The 15,406-nt window shown below is 40.2% G+C and overlaps 1 protein-coding gene across 2 annotated transcripts in view; it reads left to right on the forward strand.

Annotated features, from left to right (window-relative positions):
• Window positions 1-15,406, forward strand: part of GPSM2 (G protein signaling modulator 2) — a 26,641-nt gene continuing 11,235 nt past the window's right edge. Inside the window, exons 1-2 of one of the 2 annotated variants that reach the window (XM_030953093.1) lie at window positions 3-107; window positions 10,050-10,365. In XM_030953093.1, coding sequence (XP_030808953.1) covers window positions 10,304-10,365 — 62 coding nt within the window. In that variant the 5' untranslated portion in view covers window positions 3-107; window positions 10,050-10,303. Of the gene's footprint in view, window positions 108-10,049; window positions 10,366-15,406 lie in introns of both variants that reach the window. The other variant, XM_030953094.1, reaches the window with a different exon arrangement.

A 15,406-nucleotide genomic window follows, 5' to 3' on the forward strand; every position in this document is an offset into this window, starting at 1 on the left:
CCCGCTCGGCCCCGCCAGCCCGGCTCGCACAGCGGCGGCCCCTCGCAGCCCCGCCGGCCCCTCGGAGCCCAGCTGGCCTCTCGCAGCCCCGCCGGCCCGGCATACAGGTGAGCGGTGCGGCGAGGAGCGCTGGGCGGTAGAACGGGGGCTCCGAAGGCGGCCGCGGCAGTGCCGCGGCCCCGAGCGGGGCGGTGTGTTGGCGAATGGAGCGGCGGTGTGGGCCCGCTCCGGGCAGCGCCGGCCGAGCCCGGTGCCGTGTGCCGGCGGCCGCCGAGCGCCCGTGGCCAACAAAGGCAGGAGGTGCCGGTGCCCGGCGCGGGTGGGTTGTGTGCCGCGATCGCCCCGGAGGCTCTGAAGGGAGCCGGTACCAGCAGGGCTGTGCATCGGCCGCCCTTGGGCACTTGTGTTGTGCTAACGAGATAGATAAATAAAATGAAAACATAAGGGCAGGAGCGAAACAGGCTGGTGATAGAACCGGAACCAAAGAATCTGCGAGCATAACGCGAGGAGTGAGGTATACAGGGAGCAAGTTCTAAACTCTTGTTCGAGAGTTTGAGTTAGGCGTTGTGTTGTGGCGTATCTAAACTCGGATTATACCAAACTGCAGGTTTTGCTAGTATAGTTCCTGCTCTTCTATTGCTTTTTCACTTTTTCAATGGAGGAGATAGTAAATCAGAAGCTGCTCTCTATCGCTTTATTGACCTGATTGCCAAGACACAAATTTTACCCCACCCTGAAGCTGTGGCCCTGAAGCCTCTGCTTTAGAAGCTCTTTCGGCCTAATGTTGTTCCTGTTAGATTCTTGCCAGTGACTGCAGGGCTCATGTATCCTGGGTTGCCATGGAGAGCTGTGCAACCATCTCTGAATTTGGAAGAACGTGCTGAGTCTTGCATGTCAAAAAGATCAGTTTAAATTTTGTCTGGAAACTTTATGACTCTTTTTAAAGTGATAATTCTATTAGACCTGAAAATGCTAGCAAAAAGACCTCCTCATAATATAGTCTTTCTAAATTCATGGCTTATATATATTTATAGTGTGTTAAAACTGATTTGTAGGCCTGTCCAGGCATTCCTTCTTACTAGTTTAATTAATGGTTAGCAGGTCTTCTGGACTGTGCATCCCTCTTCAGTAGGAAGGACTTTGTACTTCCGATTACTTCCATATAAACCTGGGACAAAACTTACCTGAAATCTAAGACAGCTTCACTGGACTAAAAGAAAGCTGTGTGAGTCTTATCAGTTGCTTTATTTAATACACTGTTGTTTAAATGCTATTGTAACTCTTTCAAGCATCTTAAAACTACTTAGGATTGTACATTGCTGCTGCTCTTGCTGCAGAATTACTTCACAAAGTGATGGTTCGGAGGTCAGACTAAGTTTTGAGAAGCTTTTTTCTAAAAGGGAATGCTCTGTCCATAGTTTTAGCTACTGAACATAAGGGGATTTTTCTTTCAGCATTTATAATTTTTTTAGTTTCTCTCATCTTCCACTTTTTAAGTTTAATAGCCAACATATTTCTACTTTTTGTCCTCCAGGTTTATTGTAGCCTTTGTGTGGTCAGTTTCACTTCCCACAACTTAGTCCTGCCCAGATCTGTAACTATAGTCCTGCTTTCAGTAGCTTTTAAGGTTAATGTCTTAATGAACTTGGTTTGGTTTGAGGAGTGAGTGATTATCTTATGACTTTCTGAGGGACCAACCTGTTATTGTTATCACTGCTCCTGCAAATAAAAGCAGAGAGAGATACCAGGTACCAGAAAAAACCTTAAACTTTTCTTTAGCCATTTAGTAGCAAGCCAGCTATACAAGGGATAATATCCAAAAAGGAAAAGAAGGTATTATTTTGTGGAAGACCACAATATTAGGAATGCAAAATACAGGAAAAGCAGGAGTAGAGGACTAGCAAGAAATGGTCTGAAACACATACAGTGTTGAACAGATGATTAATGTCAAGTTGCCTCTTGAGACTCGAATTTGGCAGTGTTTGAAGAATATGTTACTTGTTCATATAATAAAGCCTATTTGTATTATAGGAAGGAAAGCTTTCATTCAGCTGGGTTATAGGGAATATAAACCACATGTGATTTATAAAGAAGGCTCTCTAAATCTATTATTTCTTCATTATTTCTGTTTGCTACACTATATTTCCTCCCATTGCCACGTTAGTATACTCTTAGGAGTTTTGTTCCTTGCCTGCAGCACTTTGGAGCCTGGACCTTATCTAGCTGGCTTGTTAGAGAACAGGATGTGCTACTGTGACCAATTCTATCAGTGTAATAATGCCTGTACAGAGTGGATAAACTGGCAGTGGGGGCAAAGTGGGCTGCAGTCCAGTAGCCATCACACTAATGGAAGAAACTGCATTGAGGAGATTCTGAATAGATTTGCAGCTGCATCCCAAGTGTTGGAATGAATATGCAAAGCAACTTACAACTTGGCACCTCAGCAAATACTGTTTTCCTTAAATCTCCATAGGTGATGTGCTATAAATGCACTGTACCTATGTGTAAGAAGCAAACAGTGTGAAAAAGCAATGCATTATTTTCTCACTGTTGTGAGTGTTCATCCTGCACCTCAGCTTTTGCAGGTTGTAGCTGTAGGCTCATTAGAGAGGATGTTAATGGCTGCTGTTAGCACTTGGGAACCGAGGGGCACAGGTGATCACCGAGCAGTGCTGCTGCCATTGACCTGCCATGGATCACTGCGGTTGTGTAACAGAGGTTCTACGAGAGCTGCATCTGCTCCCTGCCAGGTAAAGCCTTGCTGGAGCAGTGAGGATTCGTTATGCTGAAAGCCTGCTTTGGCTCTGAATGAGCATCACAGTGCCAGCTAGGAATTGTGAAACAGCAACTGTATTGCTTCACTGAAATTGCTACTGTGTCTTACTGCCAGTGACTGTAAGGATTATTAGCGTTTTTAAATTTAATTTATCGAATCATATGGTAATTTCTTCTATTTCTTTGTAAGATGCTTGTACAACGTTCGTCTTCTTTCTTTTACATACCAGGATCTCTTTTTAAGAAATTTCATAGGCTAAGAAGGAGTCAGGTTAGGTGAAACATTTTATAGGGGAGATTTGTGATCAACTTGCTCTGTCAGCTCAGTGCAAAGAGCCAGCCTTTTGTGCTGAACCCTTCCTACGTGGGGCTCTTTCATGCTGGATAACATGCTCCAGTTCCCAAACTGAAGGTAGCCGAGTGTCTGGTTGCCTGGGAGAGGCCTTGTATATGTTCATTTGCGTGATGGGATTGTCCCAAAGGAGCAGGGTTCAAATTTACCTTCAGAACTTGGTAACAAAACTTATACTGATTTATTGGGAATGATTTCAACTTCCACTGTGAATAAAAGAATTGCATAGTGCTTTGTTGTGAATTCCTATTGCAGTCTTTTGTGGCATTTGTGCACTTAAAGTGCTTGAGTGCAAATCTCATCCCCAGCTGAGGGAGATGTTGGAGAGAAGGCAGTGCTATGTTTGTTTTCAGTCTGTGAATGACGATTTGTAAATAAACTTGGATCTGGAATAAGAAAAGAAAAAGAATAGGTAATCGTGATGCCTTGATGTATCAAATATATGGAAAAATTCTGACCTGTTTTGACTGTGATCTTATTCTGTACCATTCTTGTATCTGAAATCTTAATCTTGCTGCATGTAGAATTAGTTTTCAGTTGCCTGATTAGCTTTATGGTGGGTATATAGTTATGTTTTGCTGGCACTTCATGCTCTCCTTATTTTATTGTAGTGTGGGATTCCCCTAATTCAGGATTTCAATAGATGGCTTACATTAGCCATCTGCAGGAGTGTCTGTATAATAAAAATACTCGTGGTTACTTGTGTTAACTGCACTGAGTTCTTTAACCTGCACACTGGACAGTAATTATGTACATTCGGTAGCAAGCTGTTTGCCAGGTAAATACTGGTTCTCTTAGAAAAAGGAATAAGCAGGATATAAGAGTTTGAAAGGCTTGGCATGTTGCAGACCTTTAGCATTATTTAAAGCCCCAAACACTCCATTCAGCTAGGTACTCGACAAACAGAGGAAAAATCCTCCTGATCTACAGAATAGGTGGAAAGTACATACAGGAAATGGCAGAGGGCAGGTGGAAATGCTCCCGCATTGAAGGCTTGTGTTTGCCTTTAACAGAGCTGTGTGAGCCGGGCATCCTGCAGCTGTGCCAAGAGGAGCTAACCTGGGAAATGAAGGAGATGAACCTTCTCTTACCTGTGTTTAGAACCTACCACGAGCAGGGTCTGCTGGGTTTAGACAACCAGTGAAATAAAGAAAATCTCAAACAAAAATTGGTACAAACAGAGCGATAAATTAAATATCTCAATTGTCTGTCATAATGCAGGGCCACATTAGCAATTAGGTAATGGATGTTGGACTCTGCTCTGGAGCTGTGTTCCTCTAGTTTCAAATCCATGATTTCATTTCCAGCTGTGGATGTGTTGAGAGCCTCACTTCATTTGAGCAAAATTTATCTCAGAAATTCTTGATGCCTGTCATTGTTGCGGGGGATTTGTTTGTCTTTTTAAAATTAATTTTAAATATGGAGATGAGTGTCTCATTGCTAGGATGGTTTTAAAGGTTTTTTAAAAAATACAAGTAGAGCTAGTGTGATTTATATCCTGTAAAGTAATTTTGGGGTTTTATGCAATATTTTCCTTACCTTGTTTCATACAGTTATTAATATTTTCAATAAAACAGTTTTTTGTACCTACTTGGGACTCTGGGACTTTTTGGGGATATTTGTTCTTCTTTCTAACTAAGGGGTTTCTCTTCCTCTAGTCATAATTATGATTAAATTGATGAGTAAATTAAAATAATTGGATAGAAAGCTTTTCTTGATTTGGGTTTATGTACAGTGCTAGAAAGAAATTAGGGAAAGGAGTGAAGAAAAGAATCAGATTGCTCAGGAGTTTGTGACAGACAGTGATAGTATTTTTGTAATTACTCATTTAGCAATTCTTTTAATTTTTTGAGGAGAGTTGCCGTGACTATCTGAATTTCTGTCACTGATATTTTTCTGATCTTTTATATCCTCTTGTGCTTCTGTTTACCATCTGGAAAGACTGGTGGTTACTGAAATCATTGAGTGTTGGGCATTAAGTGGCTAAAAAGGGAGATGGAATAATTTCAGAGATAATAGAGTCAAGTTTCCCTCCCTCACTCTAGCAATTCTTTTATTTTGATTCACAAAAGGCAGTTCACTCTGCACCTGTCAGTTCTGGTTACAAAATGCCTGTCTGGCCTTATGCTCTCAGTTACAATTTGGTGATTCTCTTTCTAGCAAGGAAATGATGGTTTCCTATATAAAAGATAGCTCTGTGCATGTCATTTGGGCAAAGGAGAGGAACCCTCATATTCCATTTTCTATTGGAATAAGTGAAATTTCAGGCTTGTGGAGCAGTGGGTTGATAGGGTTACAAGTCAACATTACCTCTGGGCCAAGGCCAGTGCAATACCCACCCCTTCCAGCCATTTCAGGGCTGCCTGCAATATTCAGCAATGTGTCTTAAGATTTGTGTAGGCTCATATTTATAAGTCAGCATGGTAAATATAGGTGGGGTGGAGGAGGAAGCATCTGAACCAAGAACATGAGATAGTGGTTTAATTTTTTTGCAGCTTGACTGATGAGCCTGATGGTATGGGACGTTTAGGTGGGGTCTTTGCCATGCTCTGTAGTGATACAGACTGCAGCACCCGTTCTGTCACTCACACCTGGGAGGAGCAGCTCAGGAGCTGTTTATGAACTCCAGCTTTCCTCTTGTGTCCATTAATGTGTGATGTGAGCTGCAAAGTGGTTTGCATGCTGCTAAGCCAGTCCTATAAGAGAATCCCTGTGGTTTATTCTGGGGTTTTCTGCTCAACAGAGAAATCCATCAGGAGACAAAGGCAGTATTTCAGAGCAGGCATTGCTCCACATCATCATGGTCCTGAATGAAACCTCAGATTCACCTCATCAGTGAAGGTGGTTTCTGTGTGCACTCAGCTAATCAGCTGTAGAACAGCTGTCAAAAGTGGTGCAGAGAGCAGTTTAAAATTAAGCTGCCAAGAATAACCACAGTGGTCTTAGTACAGTTGTTTCTTGTATTTGCAGGATCCATTTTCATGACTAGTCGCTTGTACTGTGCTCAAGGTTTAGGAAAATTAGCTTTTGCCCAGCATGGCACACATTTACTTACAGGCTCATTCACAGGGGAATATATATTACTGCAGAAATGCTAATGATGATGCTGTGTACTATGTTAATAGTAAATACAATATTACACTTGATGTGAAATTTTAAGGCTTTTTGATGGCTTATTTTAGGCTTATCCATTTATTCAGGTAAATTTTAAAAATATCCTTGAACAGCATTGACTAAGCAAGACCAAAATAGAGAATGCTTTACTTCTGAGTGTTCCTTGTGCTATTTTTATTTATATGCTCTTTCATATTTTGAAGGTCTGAAGCCAAGCTGATCTCTGTATTTCAGTAATTGGACTGTTGGTATATTTTTATTGTTGTGTAGTCTGATTCTTCATTCAGAAGATATGCAAAGCTCTGTTTTGTTTTAGATGATCCAGTTCAAGCTTCTCTTCTTTTTTTTCTTTTTTTTTCTCCTACCCATTCTGTAGCAGCTTTCTGAAAGGAAATTCAAACTCAGTTCACCATTGGGAAATTTATCTTAATCTTGAAACAAGAAGTCTCTGTCACTAGTTTTTCTCAGGAAGTGCAGTCAGTGCAGTAGATCTGCCTTTATCTGTACTTTCCTGTATTAGCTTTTGAATCTCTCTGTCGGTGATGACTTCATTTGGCAGATGCTCCTTTCCCACAGGTTTGTGAGGAGTAGCAGCTGGGGAGAGAAGGCATCCCTTGATCATCTCCTTTAGGGAATTGCAGAAGGAAGGGAGCTGTTTGATATTCCAGCAGCTCCCCAGTGACCGCTCTGTCAGCTGCCCGGCCCTGTGACTGCATCAGCAAACTAATCAAACTTCTGATCATCTGACAAGCTCCAAAAAAGAGGGTGTGGGTTGAGGAAAGGAGCAAATGAAGCTGCTTAAAATGTACCATTTTGAGGTGATGAAGGAGAATAAAACCATCTTCTTCAACTGTGATCATCAAACTGTGTATTGTGATCATTAGTTCTGTGTACTGCAAATCAATCACAGCATTGGCTTTCTGTTGCTTGCTGATGAATTTTCAGCAAGCAACAGAAACCACCTGTGCAGAAATGTGGTTTTCTGTCAAAATGAAATGAAAAAAATGTATTGTAGACATTCAGTGTAGTGTAACTAAGAATTGCAAACTGATTAAACTCATTGTCTGCCATTGAGATAAAATTAATAGTATGTAATCAAATCATTGCTGAAGTGGAAAATGCCTTAAAAGGTGAAACACCTGGCTGGAAGCTGTGAGAGCTAGAACTACTAGCTTGCATACAGGCTTTGGGGAAAGAAATAGCAACTTCTGTTTTATCACTGTCAGGAACTTGAAACATACTGATTAGAATTAAAAATAGGAGGGCCTTGGTTTCTTCTGTAATTTTTCTTGAGAGAGAGTGAGTCTTATTCCAGTCTTAGCATTTGTATCACTGATTCAGTGCAGGGATGTTAATGGAAGGTTGAGGTGCACTTTCATCATGCAAACCCCATCTATATTCATATAGCTTCTATATAGATCTGTGATTTAATAGGAAAAAAATGAAAAGTGACTTTCTGCATGCAATAAGCACATTTTTTTTAGACAGAGCATTGAATTGAGGCAAATTGGCCTTTTATTGATGGTTTAATTGAATCTCCTTTAGCTGTTTTTAGCCAAGGTGAGTAATCCCTAACTATGGCTCACCATTTTCTTCTAAAAAAGAATTGATACAGTGCATGTTTTGTGTGTTGTGGGCTATGAAGGGCTGCTACATTTGATTGCCAAACCTCTGCCTTGCTTCATTTGGTTTGGGGTGGTGAGGCTGATCGTTTCTGTTTCAGTATCAAACAACTGTGTAATCAGTCACACCAGTTTAATTTCCCTCTCTGAAGGAGACCCAACCTTTTCTCTGTGGGCTTTTTGCTGCTACTTCAAAATAACAGAAACCCTTAAGACTTCCTGTATTAAGTAAAATTGTGCATTTCAAGGTTGTGTGTACAGCTTCAAGTGTTTGAGTTCCATCTCCTGCCTTTTGCATTCCCCACTCTAATTAACGTGATTTAGGTTTGGTTACTGATTACACACTGGCATGGCTGAAGGTGTAGTTGACATCCTAATGACTTACAGGTGAAGAAGCCAGGTATGGAGAGCAGGCCCAGTAATTTGGGTTGGATCTGTGATGATGATGTGTTGGCCAATGTGGGTGTGTCTGTATCACCCTCCCAAGAGCAGGAATGTGCTGTATGGCCATTAAGGAGGGAAATAAACAGGAGCAGTGGTTCCAGCTCTTGGTGGCATCAGTCAGATGATGAGGACAGATGTGTAGCTCAAATACAGTGAAGCTATAAACACCTGATGTAAAATGTACTGCTAAAAATAACTGATATTTAAATAAACACAGATGTTCTGATGTACTTTTAAGTATAACTGGTTTTTAAAATTAAAGTTGGCTTTTTATTTTTAAAAAAGCTTTAAAAAATATTCAGTTAATTACCATTACAGTAAAAATATACAAAAAAATTACTACAGTCATCATCTCGTGATCTGTGTTTACCAGAGTACACATTTTTTACTTTGTGGTGCATTCCTCTGTGGAAGAGAACTTCCAAATCCCTTGGATTTGCTGAGCAGCAGGAGTGCTGGAGGGCTGCTATAGACTGGGTGGCTTAGGGCCATCTGCCTGTATGAGTTACCTGAGCTGAGGCTGGACAGACTTCTGCAGAGTGAATACCTGGAACACAGCCTGCCCAGTGTGTGGGCTGCAGTGCTATTGTAACCTCTGGGTGTCACGCTTCATAATTGCAAAAATACACCCACACCCTCTTGTTGATGCCAAATAATTCCAGTGATGAGCATGGAAGGGCCAAATACTTGTTTAATTGGAAGAATGTGGATAGTCTGTTTGAGGGCTGCTATCAAGGTACAGTAGGATGGGAAGCATGAATCTTCACAGCTGGGACTTGATAAAGCTAATGAGAGGAAAAGGCATGGGCTATATCGACAATTAAATATACAGGTTTGCATATTCTTCTGATGACAGCTTTGAGTCTGAGCTCTGTTCCTGTCTTTTTGACACCTCTGCAGTCTCATGATGAAATATGCATTTGTGAATTACACAACCTCTATGTTTACTTGCAAAGGAAGGTAATATTAGTCCTGAGGCGTAAATATATCACTGTCTTTACTAAAAATATGTTTAAAAGTGGGTAAACTTTTGATTACAGGGTTTCTTTTCTGTTAATTTTTCCCAGCCAGCCCAAACATGTCCAATATTTATATATGCTGGCTTCTGCAATCCCTTTGAAGCAGAGTTTGGAGCTCACATTGCAGTGCTGCAGAATTTTTGAATAGGAAGCCAGTGTTAACACCACTTGCCCTCCAAACTCCCATACTCCCCCCTTTTCATTTGGGAGCAGAGAGAAGAAAAGCAAATATAGAGCTTAAACCTTTGCTGGCTGCTGTGCTTTCAGTATTGCAGGTGGGACAATCTCCAGAGTGGATGATGTGCAGATGGGATTGTGCCCACCAGTTCTGACTGCTGTGGGCCTTCAGCTGATGGTCAGGGTTTCAGGGGCAGTGTTTACGTGTAAAGCACTTTGTGATCTGTTCTGTATTATGCCTTTCATTCTGTAGTTTTCAGCCTTTAAGGCTTTTGCCTGGAACTTAATGCGGCCAAAAAATACTAACAAGGGTAAATTCTTCAAAGTATCCAAGAGAAGAGAGTGTTGGTTTTTGTTAAACCTCTTTGGCTTTCTCACTTGCCTACAGGAATTGCCATCTGTGTAGAAGGCTTTGGCTCTGCCTTTAAGTTCTTGAATGACATTTCCTGCTTCGTAGGAGCAGTGTTATGCTTTTACATCAGCTGCAAATGCTGATGAGTTATGAACCATGAGACTTCAAGCCAAGCATTTGTGTTCCCTTTGCAGAACCGTGGCTGAATGGAGCTTAAAGGGCCACAGATGAAAGAAAGAACATGAACATTTCTGAAGGTGTGAGATGTGTCTGGCAGTGACCTCCTTACCTCAGTAATAAAGAAGAGTTTTTCTACAGGAGCTTAGGATACCTTTACTCCAGCTTCTTAATATACTAACTGGAATGGTGCTCTGACAACAATTCCCCATAATAAAGCACTTACCCTACTACAGAACAGTATTTCTCTCTCTACTGATAATGTAACTCAATGGCGGAAAAGAATGTTTTGATAAGCATGCCTGAAGATCGCTCCTTTCACGTGCGATACAGGTAAGACTCTGGTAATTTTGCTGTAAATTAATAAGTGCTGTTAATAATAGAAAGCTAAACAAGTTGCAACAAATGGCTTGATATCTCTGTTACTAGTGTTATTGAAATTTAAAATTAAACCCATTTTTTCCTTGATTTTTGAACAATGAAAATTCACTTTTGCTATGTAGCAGATTATATTAGTATGATTAAATGATTGTATAGTATTGGAACTTGCATGGTAACAGAATAGTACATTATTGTCTGTATTTCTTTGTATTTGGGGTAGAATGATATGAAGTGTGGTGCCTGTAGGGTAATAGCTGCTTCCTCTTTCAGCTGTTGGGCTGCCTATGCAAATTGCTGACTTTTGTCTGCTAAAGTTCTCTGTACTTAGCGCATTATTGTTTTGGTGAACGACGAGGTGTTTTCCTTGCTTAAAATAAAGAGGTTTGATTGATAGATGGAAACTGCCTCGGTGCCTTGCACTCAGAAGTACTGTTCTTGCAAGTGAAGAGGATATGGGATTTCCCTTCTGCGAGCTTTTATAATTTTTCTTCTGAATCCCCTTTACAGACTTGGGACAACGTGTTAGCATTTCAGACTCGCTCTAATGGAGCTGAACTACAGGAGCATTGTGTAGTGCATGGTGTTTGGAAGGGTAAATCTTGCAGTTCATTCAGTAGGAAGGGACACAGGAAGACTGAAATGATTGTTTAAAAAGAAAAAAAATTTGTGGTTCTTGTGTGGTCCCCCCACCCCTACCCTGATCATCCTTTCTTTGGAAGCCTTTTCCTCACTAGCTAAACAGTAAGGCTGTTAACCTGTATTTGTAAGACAGCACATGCTATGGCTTAAAATTAATCCTTTCAACCTTCTGACAATGTTAGATTGCTGTTGGAGAGGTCTTTTCTTCCATTTCATAGAAGAGAAGTCCTTCATTACACTTCATACAAGTCCAGTGTCGTGGGTGGCAGTGCAGCCAGCTGGAGAAGCTGTCTCATGGTCAGTAAGGAGAAAAATTATCAAATAAGCTGTAATTTACTGTTTTTTCTCTTTATTTGGCTAAAATCTTTATTCTGTGCCTTTGACCCTAGGTGTGTAAGCATAACTCTGTGCTGAGTGTTTCCACTGCCCAGCATTCCTCTGCCACATTTCCCCACACTGGTGCTGGTGCTCTCGGTCCTCCCCAGACAATTGCAGAATATCCTTGCTCGCTCTTTAATAAAAGCAGGAGCTGTTCAGGGTGCTATTATAGAAGTAAATGGATGAAAAATAGGTCAGGGCCAATTGACTGGTATAAACTGACAAGCTAAAAAAAACTTTAAAAAATTTGGCAAGCGCAGTCAGGGCACAATGTCTTACTGCTTTATGCTGTATGTCAGTACAGGTTTGAACGAGACCAATTAAAAATATCAACAATAACAATATTCATGACCTTATTAAACTTCTGCAAGAACTATACTCTGATTCACATTTAAAAAACATCATGGCAAAATACTTTTAATTTAAAAACATATTAAACTTTCCTAAGACTTTGAGAAACTAAGAATTAATTCAGTATATTGACCTGGAACTTTATGATGATGTTGATAGCTATAATTTAGAAATACTTTATTTTGTTGGAATTTAAAATTTAGTGCAGGAAATAAAAGGTCATAAATTACAGGAGAGGGAGTTACCAGTTTTTAAAAAAAATGACTTGCAGGTATTATCCCAGGCTTGTTTGGCTGTGACTGCTCTTTCCTTCCTTCTGGCATTCCATTAGAACTGATTTTAAAGAAGTTGGAGCCCACTCCTAAGGAAGGGCTTTACTGTGGGTCTGTTTCTGACTGTGCAAGTGTTTCTTTCTCCCCAGAGTTCATCATTTTGCAGTTATAAAAATGTTTATGCTGGTGAAGGAAGATTATTTTTTTCATTGTTGTTTTTAGTGACTGAAAATAAAATGCTAATGTTACTTGATTTGTATGAATAAATGGGTTAATATTTGTATAACTTGCTTCTTTTGGCCTGCTAAATTCATACACCAAAACCTTATAAGTGCTTTTATCTTGACTGGAGCAAAAGAAGACAGAATTCAGGGGTGTGGTTTCTTTGTGTGTGAGCTGTTTGACGGAAGCAGTGCTGCAGTGGGGCTGTGCTGGAGCTGTTTGCAGTGGTCACTGTGGAGGCTTGTGCTCACGGGGAGAAGCCCAGAGTAAGGGCAGGAATCAGGAATGGTGTGCCAGCTTCATGACAGTGTGCTTTATTACAGGTCAGCTTCATTACAGGATGCTGTGGCACTGGTGATGCTGTGCATCCAAACTAAAGAGATGTCATGGGGTTGTTTTGTCTCTGGGTGTGTTACTTGTACCTACATGTTTCATGGCAAATTGATGACAGCTGTGTTCCCCCTCAAAAGCAAAAAGCCCTCTTAGTGGGAATTGAACTGAGTAAAACTAAATTGTGTTTAGAGATTGTAGTAATCAGGGAGTGTTACTACCTTCTTCCATTGACTTAATTCTTACTACTTTTCTTGTTCTTATTGTGAGATGAGAACAGCTGAAGGGAGGGAGACAAAATAAGGAGGCAATATGCTTAGGGTTTATATTAATAGAAATAATAAAGGTTTAAAATAGAACATGAAAAAGGTCAGAGAAGGGGGAGGGGGCAGTGTGGGAAGAAGAAAAATAACAATACTGGGGAGCCAGGCAGGAGGAAAAGCTTTGAGGGCCAGATAAGGATGAGGTAGTTTTACAAATGAGAAATTATTCAGGAGATGCCATGCAGCTATAGATAGCATAACAAAATGAAGCCCTGTGTGAGCATTTTCAAGTATTATCTGAGAAAACTCTATCCTGTTCAGCAGGAACAGAATTGCCTTAGAAGTGCACAGATGAATGGGGCTTGTTCTCTTCTCCTCTCTGCAGAGTCAATGTATCTCTTGTTTGGCCACTGGGTGTTGAGTAAATAATTCCATTCAGCCCAGGGAACAGAGAAAGTAATGACATATTCTCCTTATAACTATTTAATGACTTCCTAAAACATTGATAACCTGGCCCTGTCTAGTCTGCCGAAGTGCTGTTGAACCGTTAGCAGTGACAGGTGGAGAACACCTACGTAAATCCTAAAAAAACCCACCAAAACAAAAAAAAAGTGTTAATTTGCATAAGAGTCCTTTAAGTAGCAGAGGGGAGAAAAAAACAAATAAAAACCAAACCCAAACCTCTTCTGAATCCAGTTTTGGTGCTCAATGGAAAAGCCTCAGAAACTTTTAAAATAACTGAGTGATTTCATAGCTCTTATATAACCTGAATAAAATATTGAGTGCAAGCAACTGTGGAAATAAATATTTAATGTTCTCTGTTCTATTTTGGTATAGCTTATTTAGATTTTGAAATGGTAGGTCAGAAGGAATGGATCCAGATGGAATTAAAGTTTTAATTTGCTGTACAGATTCTAGCAACCTGTTAACACAATCTCTCAAGAGTTGTGTAATTTTTGCATTCTTTTTTTACTCAAGCAATTATTAATTCCCATTTTCATTTACTTCCTGTAATTCTGGTTGAATTTAAATGCTCTGTAATAACAGCTGATTTTCATCAGTCTGAGTATAAGCCATTTACTTCTTAATTGTGTTCTGTATGAAAGATCCCACATCTTTCATTTTTATAAGTTATACTGAATCTAGGGTTGCAAAGTCAAATGATTGTATTTCAGATTCCCTGATGAAATGGTAATGCTATCTTGGCATTTGGCATTTTTTGGTGTAGTGTGAAACTAGATGAATGCAGTCTCTCAGGGGGGCTACCATAGTGCAGCACTCTCTGATATTGCCCTTGTACATTTTTAACTGCTTTTTCTTCACTGATCATGTGGCTGATGCCTCGCAGTTAATTTTTTTTTAATTGAATAAATTCACTTACAGAAGCAGAGTCCATTTTCATTGTTATGTCACACACACATTGTGCTGGAAGTTCTGCTCTTTTTAGCCATTCAAGCAAAAATCCAAAGAGTGTGGCTGTGTAATGGTCCCAATCTGCACTGAGAAGCACCACATTTTCCCGCTGTCACTCTAATTGGACATGTCAGTTAACATGAGGTGCCCGGAGAGAACCTCTTTGGATAGGATTAAGATTACCCAATGAAGTGTTTTAAGTCTTAAACCTTCAGTTGCTGATGGTGTCATCATTTCTGCCTTGTACTTAATTGTACTTAATCATTTCTGCCTTCTTCTGTCTTACATTCCACACATGCACAATGTCATGAGAGCCAGGTGGTTTGTTGTAGCTAATAGGAATGCTCTGACTTCTCGGAGGAGAGTTTGCAAACCTAAAATCCTGCATGTGTTATGGATATCCAGCCTGGAAAGTTGGGCTTGGCAAGAACTTCATGCTGGAGTTATCTTTTGCTGTCAGCATCTTTAGCAGCTACCAAACAGAGAGTGCTTTTGATTGCAAAAGGTAACCATGTCAGTCATCTCGCTGTGCTTAAGTTGTGGCACCTCAAAGACCAGCAGGTATGGTAGTGTTTTGTGTTTTGTATTGTGCTTGTAATCCCAACTGTTCTAGCTCTTTTGGAAGTCATTAGATTTTTCATAAATATTTCCTTCCTGTTCAGATTTGAGTAGAAGTTTGTATAATCAATTTTTTCTAGTTTAAGAAAATAAAGAAATTCAAATATTGCAGGTATGTTAAAAACTTCATCACTATGTCACACAAAACAGGTGTGGTCTGGTGTTTGCACTACAATAACTTCTGGAAAAGCCAGCATTTGATTGTCCACTCTTTGGCAACATTAGCATATACTTTTTCAACAATTACAGAATGTCTCTTACTGAGTTTTCGTTTTGAAAAAAATCTTAAAAAAAAACCCACTGACATTTTTTCAAGCTTTTTAATGCATGTATCCTGGAAAAGCTGGAGAACCATACTGCTTCAAGACTGGGACCTGGAGCTGTTGTCTTTCTCATCTTCCTCTCCCCTGCCTCCCTTGCATCTCAGAACCAGAAAGCAGGGAAATGTTTGGATAAAATTGTTAACACTTACTGAAATGTTACATTTTGTACTCCTGAGCTCACTGG

This window comes from Camarhynchus parvulus, chromosome 8 (genome assembly GCF_901933205.1).
Source record: "Camarhynchus parvulus chromosome 8, STF_HiC, whole genome shotgun sequence".
NCBI classification, from domain to species: domain Eukaryota; kingdom Metazoa; phylum Chordata; class Aves; order Passeriformes; family Thraupidae; genus Camarhynchus; species Camarhynchus parvulus.